Source organism: Nicotiana tabacum, chromosome 23 (genome assembly GCF_000715075.1).
Source record: "Nicotiana tabacum cultivar K326 chromosome 23, ASM71507v2, whole genome shotgun sequence".
NCBI classification, from domain to species: domain Eukaryota; kingdom Viridiplantae; phylum Streptophyta; class Magnoliopsida; order Solanales; family Solanaceae; genus Nicotiana; species Nicotiana tabacum.
This window is the reverse complement of record NC_134102.1, coordinates 86,043,239-86,054,212: the sequence shown is the minus strand read 5'-3', so window position 1 is coordinate 86,054,212 and position 10,974 is coordinate 86,043,239. Positions and strand designations below refer to the sequence as shown.

At 34.9% G+C, this 10,974-nt stretch overlaps 2 protein-coding genes across 2 annotated transcripts; both read right to left on the bottom strand.

Moving 5' to 3' along the window:
• Positions 1 to 1,354: 1,354 nt before the first annotated feature.
• Positions 1,355 to 1,906, bottom strand: LOC107807211 (GCN5-related N-acetyltransferase 8-like). The gene has a single exon (XM_016631547.2). The coding sequence runs from the start codon at positions 1,904 to 1,906 to the stop codon at positions 1,355 to 1,357; it is 552 nt and encodes a 183-aa protein (XP_016487033.2).
• Positions 1,907 to 3,403: 1,497 nt separating this feature from the next.
• LOC107807213 (rhomboid-like protein 11, chloroplastic) lies at positions 3,404 to 7,836 on the bottom strand. Its single transcript, XM_016631550.2, has 7 exons — positions 7,516 to 7,836; positions 5,796 to 5,917; positions 5,381 to 5,466; positions 5,179 to 5,219; positions 4,915 to 5,081; positions 4,708 to 4,770; positions 3,404 to 3,836 (listed from the first exon to the last, which is right to left on the bottom strand). The coding sequence occupies exons 1-7, from the start codon at positions 7,718 to 7,720 to the stop codon at positions 3,654 to 3,656; spliced, it is 867 nt and encodes a 288-aa protein (XP_016487036.1). The 5' UTR covers positions 7,721 to 7,836; the 3' UTR covers positions 3,404 to 3,653.
• Between the last annotated feature and the right edge of the window lie 3,138 nt (positions 7,837 to 10,974).

Here is a 10,974-nt window from a genome sequence, read left to right as displayed (position 1 = left end):
TTTCAATTATTCTGCATGTGTTAGGCTTACCTAGTCTTAGAGACTAGGTGCCATCACTACATCATACAGAGGGAATTTGGGGTCGTGACAATATTCTTATGGGAGAATTTTTTGGTAACACATGATAGTTATTTTCTTAGTCGTCTAGCAATAAATTTTTTTGTGACGTACGCTTTTAAGGTTAACCGAATTTAAAAATTAAACATAAAAATGAATATAGTACCTAAATAATGATATGTTCTATTTAATTTGTAATATCGTATAGCATTTCAAATTCGAAAAAGATATAAGAAATCTGGACATATGAATATGGAAGAACAATATAATTGATGTATTTCAATAACACTTGATAAGAAAGTGATTCAACCCATTAGTTAAAGTAAATAAAAATAAATGTACTTCATAGTTCGATTAAATATTACATCCCATTAGAGTATCTCAAATATTTCTAGATAATTTTAAAGAAAGTTTCATATAAAGTCTTAAAATTGTATATATAAAAAATTATATATTTATATATCAGTTTGGTTCGAATTTTTTATTCAATACCAAACCAAATCAAACCAAACCTAATCGGATTTTTTAATCGGTTTGATTTGACTTTTCTATTTGGTGCGGTATTTCGGTTAGGTTTGAACGCCCCTAAATAAAACAATGGAGCAACTTCAATCTTCTTTCTTTAGATCTAGGGAAACTTTAGTTTGAATTTTTAACTTCGTTAATAATTTTCATTAAGTGTTATAATCCAAATCAGTGTTGGGTTACTAGAGAAATTTTCTTACAAAATTTGAGAGCTCCTTTAAAAAAACTACTACTTAATTTCGCAAGATATATCAATTTTAATTGTCTTTTATTTAAATAAACCTGATCAACACATGTAAAATATAATCCTACAAATTTTACTTCAATGATCGATACAACATAAACCGGTTGTCTTCTATTCAAATAAGTTCGATGATCATACGTGATATTATACACTTAAATTTTCAGATTTCATTCAGATTATAAGAGATTGAACTTTTAACAGTATCCAAAGAGAACCGACATCTAATAATACTATGTGTAAATCTTTAAAACATGTGTAATTCTTTAAATAATACTATTCGTTCCTCGATAAATTGTCATAACATTCTTATAATTCCCATTATTAATTTATTTCTTATCCCATAACTACCAAAATACCCTTCGAAAGCATATTTCCATTGAGAAGATATTTTTTTTTATCACATTTAAAAATGATAGATACGGAAAATAAAAAAGAATAAGAACAAGAAAATCATTTTATTTTTTAATTTGGCGCAACCATTTATCGTTCAGATGCCAAATAAACATATGGAAGACTCAGCAGTTGAAATTAAGGAGAGATGTTGGCATACTGTTGAAGCTTCTCACCATACAATTTGCAAAGTTTATATTGAGGAATGTAATGAGCTCCCATTTTGTCGTAAAATTTCATACTCTTTTCATTCCAATCAGCCACCAGCCAATCAACCATCCCCATTCCATTATTTGCAGCCTGCGATGCAACAGCAGAAAATAACATTTTCCCAAAACCCAAACCCCTATAACACGTCCTCACAAACAACTGGTCCAAATATAGACCAGGTTTCTCAAAGAAACCGTTGTAGCTTGGATAAACCAGCACATGACCCGCTACATATATATGATCACTATTAAATCTGGACCTGAAAGTCTCAAATTCCGGGTCGAAAATCGGGGTCTCAAGATTGATAGTATTATTCTTGATGACATTGAGTTCTTGGGCCATGGTATTAGGAAATGGGTTGGGAGAAATTTCTAGGATGAGGGCAGTAAAAGAATGGAAAGGTGGGGATTTGAATAAGGTGTTGGAAAGAGAAGTCTCTGTAGTAGTGAAGACATTTGACAGGTTATGGTAATTTGCCATTTGGGAAATGAGTTTGTGAAGATGTGGCACATCTGGCTCTTTGACAAGACGGATTCTGGCCGAGATTTGGTGGCTGAACATAGTGTTTTCTTGCTTCATGACCGGTTGTGATATTGTCAATGGTGGAGGTGGAGTGTGGACTGGTATTTGTAAGAAAAGAGATCAAGATTTGCATAACAATTATCTCTTGATTCTTAGAACCTGATTATGTAATAAATGATACTTAGCAACAGTCAATAAAAGATTATTCAGTGAATTAGATTATGTGTAGCTTATTCAGTGAATTAGATTATGTGTAGCTTACATAGAATTTTGTATGAGAGAATAAAAGAGATTGAGATGAACTGCATGGACATTATAGTAAGTCTAATAGAGATTGAGATTGACAGGGAAATTTTTTTTATACAATGGCATCATTTAAAAGGTAATTACAAGTAATTTTATTTAATAACATTGATTGATAACTTAGAATTAATGATAGATAATCTGTTATAACGGGTAAGATTATACTAGTAATATAAAAACTTTATTATACTATCAATGTATATAAGTTAAATCGATAGTAAAATCATTATAAATGACTTTCTGATCTTTTTCCTACTTTTATTCTCTTATGATTCATAACGATGTATACAATGACATTTTTTTAAAGAAGTTTATGTTAAGGCAAAACAACATTATTAGGGACCGAGAGAGTATATATTTATATGAATCCTCCCTCTTAGTTATAAATATAATTAAGAGGAATTAGTAGCATTACAATGAAAAACTATGTAGTATTTGGTTTCCAATCAAATGCAACAACAATACGAGTAATTAGAAAATACCCTAAACCGTAGACATATTACATTAAACTACTTGGCAAACTGAAGAGTAAGACTCAGAATTTGCAGTCTACCTTGTTCCTCCATTTTCACTGCCAGCCTTAACATGAATGCCAAAGAAAATGGCAGGCCAAAGGCCAAGAAACTAGGCATAGAGATCTCATAAATGGGCGAGGATTGAGTCATGTAACTTAGTCTAGCTCTCAAACCACGCTAAACAGGGCCAAGAGCAGCAAATGCCTTGCTCAAACTATACATTCTCTTGAGCATTTGCTCAAGCACATTACACTCGCTGATCTCATTTATTATCTCATGTGACATCTTCCACATGTGCAATATAGAACATATATGATATACTATAAATAAAATGTACATTGTATAACTTAATATATATTTCGGTTCGGTATTATTTTTTTAGTATTTGTTTTCAAAGTCTTGAATACCATACCTAATACCAAATTGTTAAAAACTTAATTCAAATACCATATGAAATATCAAAATACCGAATACCAAATACCAAAATGTTGGTACGGCAATTTAGTATCTGTCAAATTATGCACAACCCTACTTCAAAGATTCCCTCTCTATAATTCAGTAATACCATGCTATGCTATCTGCAGATCCAAGAAGCCTATGATATATGACTGAATCCAAAGACAAGGTGTTGGCTAACTGAATAAAACAATTACCTATACATGCTACTCAATGGTTAAGAAAATCTACACCATGGAAAATCTGATGTGAAATTGATATTATCCTATCCAAACAAAAATAACCAAAAAATGTCCTTGGTAATGTTCAGTCTAAAAAAGATCTGCACAAAATGCCCAGGTCTGTCATTGAACTGGTTTTCTTTACTCAATAAGCAATTTACTACATGTTTGTAAAAAAAAAATATTTCCTTTGATCTCAACTCTTAGGTGTCACTTTTTATTGTTCCGCGCATCCGGCTCAGTGGCTTGTGAAGAAATTCCACTCAGCAGCCATATCAAAGCAACACCAATTAGGGCGCCGGAGAGATGTGCAATGTGATTAACATTTTGTAGGGCAGACCCTCCACGAATGCCTCCCGCTAATCCTGTTGAAGCTTGGGCTGCTTCCATCACCTGATATACCCAGTGCCAGAGGGAACAGAGGTCAAGTTCCTTCCATAAAAAATTTAAATTGAAACTTGGGACGAATAAGCAGCATTCATTGAATTTATCATCATCACTAGAAGTAGTTGGTTTACCAGATACAAAAAGAGCACTCTCCGTCAACCCCTGGGTTCTAAAAAAGAACAAATTTTGTTGATAGAGCTTTTGGCTCTTTTCTTCTATAGGTTACTCCTTATACAAGTGAACAAAACTGAATTTGGGATCTCTCGCTTCCCCCCTCCCTCATTTCCATTCCTCCGCTATTACAGACTCAGGTTTAAGTCATACTTTTAGGACCAGAAATGCGACTTCACTTCTTGGTTTATGAAATAAGGTGGGATAACCAGTCAATATTGAATTCATACTACGAGTTATGTCAATGGCAAAGTATAATATGACCAAACAGTTGGAAAATCATAGAGATATTCTGCAGTCTCTTTACCCCAACTTTTGGTAATGAATCCATAATCTATCATCCACATGGAATTTCATTTGAAATCAAACATATCGCCGAGGGAACTATCAAGAGAACTAGATTACAAACAGCATAATTTAAAACCTTTCCGATAAACATTTTTATGGTAGTCATGTAAAAGAAAATAAAAAAAGATACCATTATAATGTCACAGCCTTGTGAAAACAATGGACCTAGAACTTCATGTTGAAGTGCAAATGTGTTTCTAACCCATTAAATTGGGAAAATACTTAATCTTTTGTGCTATAACCCTTGTAAATATATATCAAGACAGAAATTTGACAGAATCTACCATGATTTGAATAAGTAACAAGGTCATGCAAGATCGATTAGGTTTCAATAAGAAGGAAAGTGAGGAGTGGATACCCTTTCTATAACAAACTGGCCCAATACAAGTACTTCAAGAATCTTTCTCCAGTCCCAAGACATCTGCAGTAAAAACCCAAGGGGTTAGGATGATTTACCAATCAAGTGCAACAGTATACGTCTAAGTACGTAAATCTACACATACACACAGAGATATTAAACTGAGGCACATAAATAAATGTAATAAAAGCAACATGCAAAAATCACCTTCACAAGTACACTAATAGCAAAGAGTCCAAACACTGCACCAGATGAACCAACAGAGACAGCATTTCTTGGCAGAATCAGCCACGAGACAAGGTTAGCTCCAGCTCCAGTTACTATATAAGAAAGCCACAATCCAAAGTTTCCTTCCTCCTCTTCAACGAGTTTTCCTGGAAGCTTAAAATAGGTTAACATCTATGTTTATAATCTGCTATCATGTATAGTGAAATTTTATCCTTTAAGTATAACAAGAAACAGAAGTCTCACCAAAAATATACAGAAAGAAAAGGTTGCTTGAGAGGTGGTTCCTGTTGAGTGACGTTACAGGTTAAAATCAAAAATACTATTAGAAAGCATAAGTGATAAACAGAACAAGAGAGGAAGTGAGTGACAACTCCGCTGGATTATGAATATTTCTCTTTGAATTTCTAGTATTCACAAGAAGAACTTAAGTACTCAACATTCTCACCAGTTAAAATGACAGAATGTTGCAGTCACAAACTGGTACCAAGCAGGCCAATTGTGGTACAAGTATAATACTTTTACTGCCCGAACCTGATACAAACACTTTATCTATTAGATCTCTTTATTCAAGCATACAAGAGTAACACTATCTTCACAGAGTCCATGTGGATAACACACTTCATATGGCCGAGCGCCACTATATCTGTTCAATTTCTGATCTCTACTCATGCCACGCCAACCACTCATGTTCATATTGCACTCACCAACCCTGGTCCACCTCACCAGGGTTGGGTGCATTTTTAATAGTGACCATGAATTAAAAAAGAATTGTTAATATATGTCGTGCCAATTATCTTCATCCCATCGAGTTAAAGATATACAATGAAAGCTGCAATAAGGAGGTAAAACAAATTTCAAACCTGGAAGACATGATCTGCTACGTATATTCCAAGGTTAATAAGTAGAATCCAGAATATCCCGTTGACACGCTTCTCTGGCTTCTTCCCCTCAGGCTTCAGAATTTCCAGCTGTGTGGTCATATCTAATAAGGTGTCATTCTTCAGACATATTGTTACATCAAAATTAGCAACTTAATCAAATAAGGAAAATACACGAGCAACCCATCCCAGATAAACTCAGGCCACATATGGCACAGAAGGAAATAGATATTGGAACTGTAGAGTAAATTAATACTAGTGAAATATCTTATTGCCTTATAACTCCAAAACCTTCTCTACAACAACTATGCCTCATTCTCAAGCAAATTGAGGTTAGCTATATGAATGCTCACGACCATGTCGCTCCCGTTAAGCTCATTCTGGACCAATATTATACAAAATAAAAACCAGGTACTAGAAGTTCACTATATTTCCAACACCCTCTTTACCACAAAGAAGAAAAAAACACAGCTGCAATAAGAGCTTCTTATCCATCCTTTTGTTTATTACAGTAGCATTTCTCATGTTTGAAATGTCTGTCTGGTCACTATGATTAGGAGACGAGATTTTGTACATTTCGTGGTTCAATGTGGAGGGGGTGGGGTACATGCACCCATGCTCTCCTCCCTAGGCTATGTATAAACAGTACAAATTTTAAAATTATCTATATAAATATGTTTGTGGCCACCCATGCTAAATTGATTACCTTAGTTCACTGATAAGTTGGTGCACCTGTGGTCCCCAAGTCAAGGGTTCGATTCTCGGTTTCTATATGTTTTTTTAATTAAGTTTTTTTTTAATATTTAAAAGTTCCTTTTGGCTAAAAAGTAAAAACATATCCCACGTTTTGAGGGGAAATTTGGGTATAATCGATCAAATCCCTAAAAACAAAATACACTGTCTCCCTCTCAACTCTCTCTCTCTATTGGCTCTATGTGACTGTGGAATGTTGATTCTTCAAAAAAGCAGCAATTTCTTCTCCATCACTCCATGTTCCTTTAAAATTCTCGGGTACGTAACTACTCTCTCCTTGAAGTTTGAAGTCTTGAATTTTGATAGTTTATTAAATTTGTGCACATATTGTGTTTGAGAAAATGCTTGGCCGAGTCAAAGATGGAAATCCATGGGAAAAAGCATTTATGAGAAGGAATTTTGGCTTCTGTTACTTGGGACCTCTGTCCAAGTTTCAGTCTTTTTTAGTTGTACGTATCATTGAGTTGGTAAATAAAATTTGTTTTAGTTACCAAAAAATAAATTGAACAAGCAACTGCATATACTATATTAAAGATAATGGTGCACCCATGTTCTCAAAATCCTGGATACGCCTCCGCATAAACCCCAAGTAATCAATTCTGATACCTAGTGATCACTTGCTGCCCAATAATAGCCCATTCTATTTTTCACATTCTAGAATCATTAGCACTTCTACTAGAAATTTCAAAAGAAAATGTAGGAAAAAGACACATATTCTACTTTATGTTAGCTAGCAAAAGACTTTACTATCACCAAAAAAAAAAAACAGAGAGGATGACGATTCTAGTCCTAAGTTTACTAAAAATAAGTGTACTTCAACTGATGAATAAACCCATTTCATGGATAGGATTTGAGATTTCTCGCAGTTACCGTAAATTTGATTAATAACCATAGTAAAAAAAAAAAAAAGGGAACATCAAAATACAAGGGGAGAAGATAGAAGTTTTACCGGAATCATTGAATTTGCAGAGAAGGCGAGATGAGGTGGTTGGGGTAATAGATGAAGTTTTGAGTTTAAGGGGAAGTTTAGGATGAGGAATTAATGGAAGTGCTGTCGATAGTGGCAACGCCATGGGCATGAATAATTTGTGGAGATAAACATTTTGTTTGAGCCCCAGATGGTGCTGATACTGAAGATGCTGAAGTTGTTTCATTGCCGGAAAATCAAGAATGTAGAGGCAGCAGTCGTTGGGGTTTTCATATGTAGTCCATTTACACGCTGTCGTGGTCTCAATTTTCACCTCGTTTTCTCCTGTTTAGGACTTGGAAATTCTACGTTATGTTATAAATATATTATATTATATATGTTCATTTAGTACTCCGTTTATAAATAAGCTTCCTGAAGAAACTTATTATTTTGGTACTCTATTATAGATAAATATTACCCCGTAGAAGATTATCTATATCTGGTACATAGCAGTTTACAAGCAACTTACAAGCAGCTTACACAGCAACTTGCAGTAGCAGCTTACACAGCAACTTCCTTTCTTCTATAAATAGAGTAGTTTTCAATTCATTATGTACATAAGTTTGAAGTTTGAATAATATAGCAGTTTCTCTCTATACTTGTCTTTGCTTTACAGTCTTTATTTTATAACACGTTATCAGCACGAGACTCTGTCATCTCGAGCAAGTACTTTGAAAGTATCAGAGGTACAAACTTTCTTTTTCTAAATAATGCCAAATCTTTCTAAACTTGAATTTGTAGCCCTGGATATATCGAGCAAAAGCTGCATGTCTTGGGTGCTTGATGCTGAAATTTATCTTGATGCGATGGGTCTGGCAGACACTATCAAGGACAAAAATCAAGCATCAAACCAAGACCGTGCCAAAGCAATGATATTCCTACGTCATTACTTTGATGAAGACTTGAAAATGGAATATCTCACTATTAAAGATCCAGTCATACCGTGGAATAATTTGAAAGATAGATATGACCACCTGAAGATGATCGTTCTTCCACAAACACGTTATGATTGAACTCATCTAAGACTACAAGATTTTAAATCTATCAGTGAGTATAATTCTGCTATGTTCAGAATTATTTCCCAATTGAAACTATGTGGTGATAATATTACTGATCATGATATAATGGAGAAAATTTTCACCACTTTTCATGCCTCGAATATGCTCCTGCAGCAGCAATATCGAGAGATGGGATTCAAAAAATATTCTGAACTTATCTCACATCTTCTTGTAGCCGAGCAACATAATGGGTTATTAATGAAAATTTCTAAAAGCCGACCTACTGGTTCTTGTCCATTCCCTGAAGTGAATGAGACGAACTTCCACCCAGCTAAGCGTGGAAGAGGACGTGGCCCCAGTCGTGGTCATGGACGTGGTCGGGGTAGAAACTCTAATCATGGTAATAATAATGCACCAAAGAACTCTCTTCACCACCAGCAGTGGAAAAGGCAGGAACAAAAGCATGAAGCGGTGCAAGCAGCAAAGTCAGAAAATGCATGCTATAGATGTGGAGGAAAATGGCACTAGTCACGTACCTGTCGTACGCCAAAGCACCTGGTTGAGCTTTATCAAGCCTCCCTGAAGAAGACAGAGAAAAATGCTGAAGCAAATTTTATTTCTGAAGATAATTTAGACTTTATGCATTTAGATGTAGCTGATTATTTTGCACTCGCGGAAGGAGAAACAAATCATGCGATCGGTGATGAATCTGTAGAGATGTAAATATTTTAATTTTTGTTGTTTGTAGTAGATAGTATGGTTATGTAATTGTTGTACATAAATAAAAGTTATGCTTTGATAATGACGTTTACTATCATATTTATTTTGTTTATGTCATTTTGAAGAATATGGATAATCCTCAAATTCTGGCTTATACTATTCAAAGATTAGTACAGTTGAAGCACACTCTATCGTAAACCAGAAGTTTACTGATTCAAATATTTTCGTGCTTTGGCATGGCCGTTTGGGCCATCCTAGATCAATAATGATGAGACGAATTACTGAAAATTCGAGTGGGCATCCATTAAAGAACCTGAAGATTCTTACAAATAATGAATTTTCTTGTGATGCTTGTTATCAAGGCAAAATGATCACTAAACCATCACCAATGAAGGTTGTCATTGAATCCCCTGCCTTTTTAGAATGTATACATGGGGATATATGTGGACTTATTCACCCACCAAGTGAGTTGTTTAGATATTTTATAGTCCTAATAGATGCATCTTCAAGATGGTCTCATGTGTGCCTACTATCATCTCGCAACCTAGTGTTTGCAAAGCTATTAGCCCAAATAATTCGATTAAGGGCACAATTCCCAGATTATCCTATAAAGGCTATTCGCTTTGATAATGCTGGAGAATTCTCATCTCAAGCTTTTGATGATTATTGTCTATCAGTTGGGATAAAAGTTGAACATCCTGTAGCTTATGTTCATACTCAAAATGGCCTTGCAGAGTCATTTATTAAACGCCTGCAATTGATAGCAAGACCACTACTTATGAAAACAAAATTGCCCACTACTATTTGGGGACATGCTATCTTGCATGCAACATCACTTATCCGTCTCAGACCATCACATTATAATAAATATTCTCCGTCATAATTAGTTTTTGGTCATGAACCAGATATTGCCCATCTACGAATTTTTGGATGTGCTGTATATATGCCAGTAGCACCACCACAGCGCAGTAAGATGGGCCCACAGAGAAGGTTAGGAATATATGTTGGGTTTGAATCACCCTCTATTATTCGCTATCTTGAACCATTAACGGGATATTTATTTATTGCATCATTTGCAGATTGTCGGTTTGATGAAACAAATTTCTCACAATTAGGGGGAGAGAAAAAGAAAATCAAAAGAGAAATTGTGTGAAAAGTTTCATCGTTATCTCATTTTGATCCACGTACCCCTATGTATAATCAGGAGGTCCAGAAGATCATCCATTTTTAAAATATAGCAAATCAAATACCACACGCATTTACTAATTTGAATAGGATAACTAAGTCACATGTCTATGCAGAGAATGTGCCTATCCGAATTAATATCCCAGCAGGACCATCTACTAGCATGGGAGCTAGTGAACCTAAAGCACGCCTGAAACGTGGTAGGCCTTTGGGTTCTAAGGATTGAAATCCTCGAAAAAGAAAACCGACAAATGATAACGATACTATGAAGAGATCTCTTGAAGAAACCCAAGATCTGATTAGTTCTGAGATTCCTGAAAAAATCAATGAACCCGAGACTCAAGTGAGCGAGGAACTTTTAATAAGTTCTATTGGTGATGGGATTAATTTAAATCGATCTGAAATAGTGGTGGATAATATTTTTGCATATAATGTTGCACTTAACATTATGAAAGATAGTGAGAATTCTGAACCCCGATCTGTCGAAGAATGTCGACAATGATCTGATTGGCCAAAATGGCAAGGGGCAATTCAATCA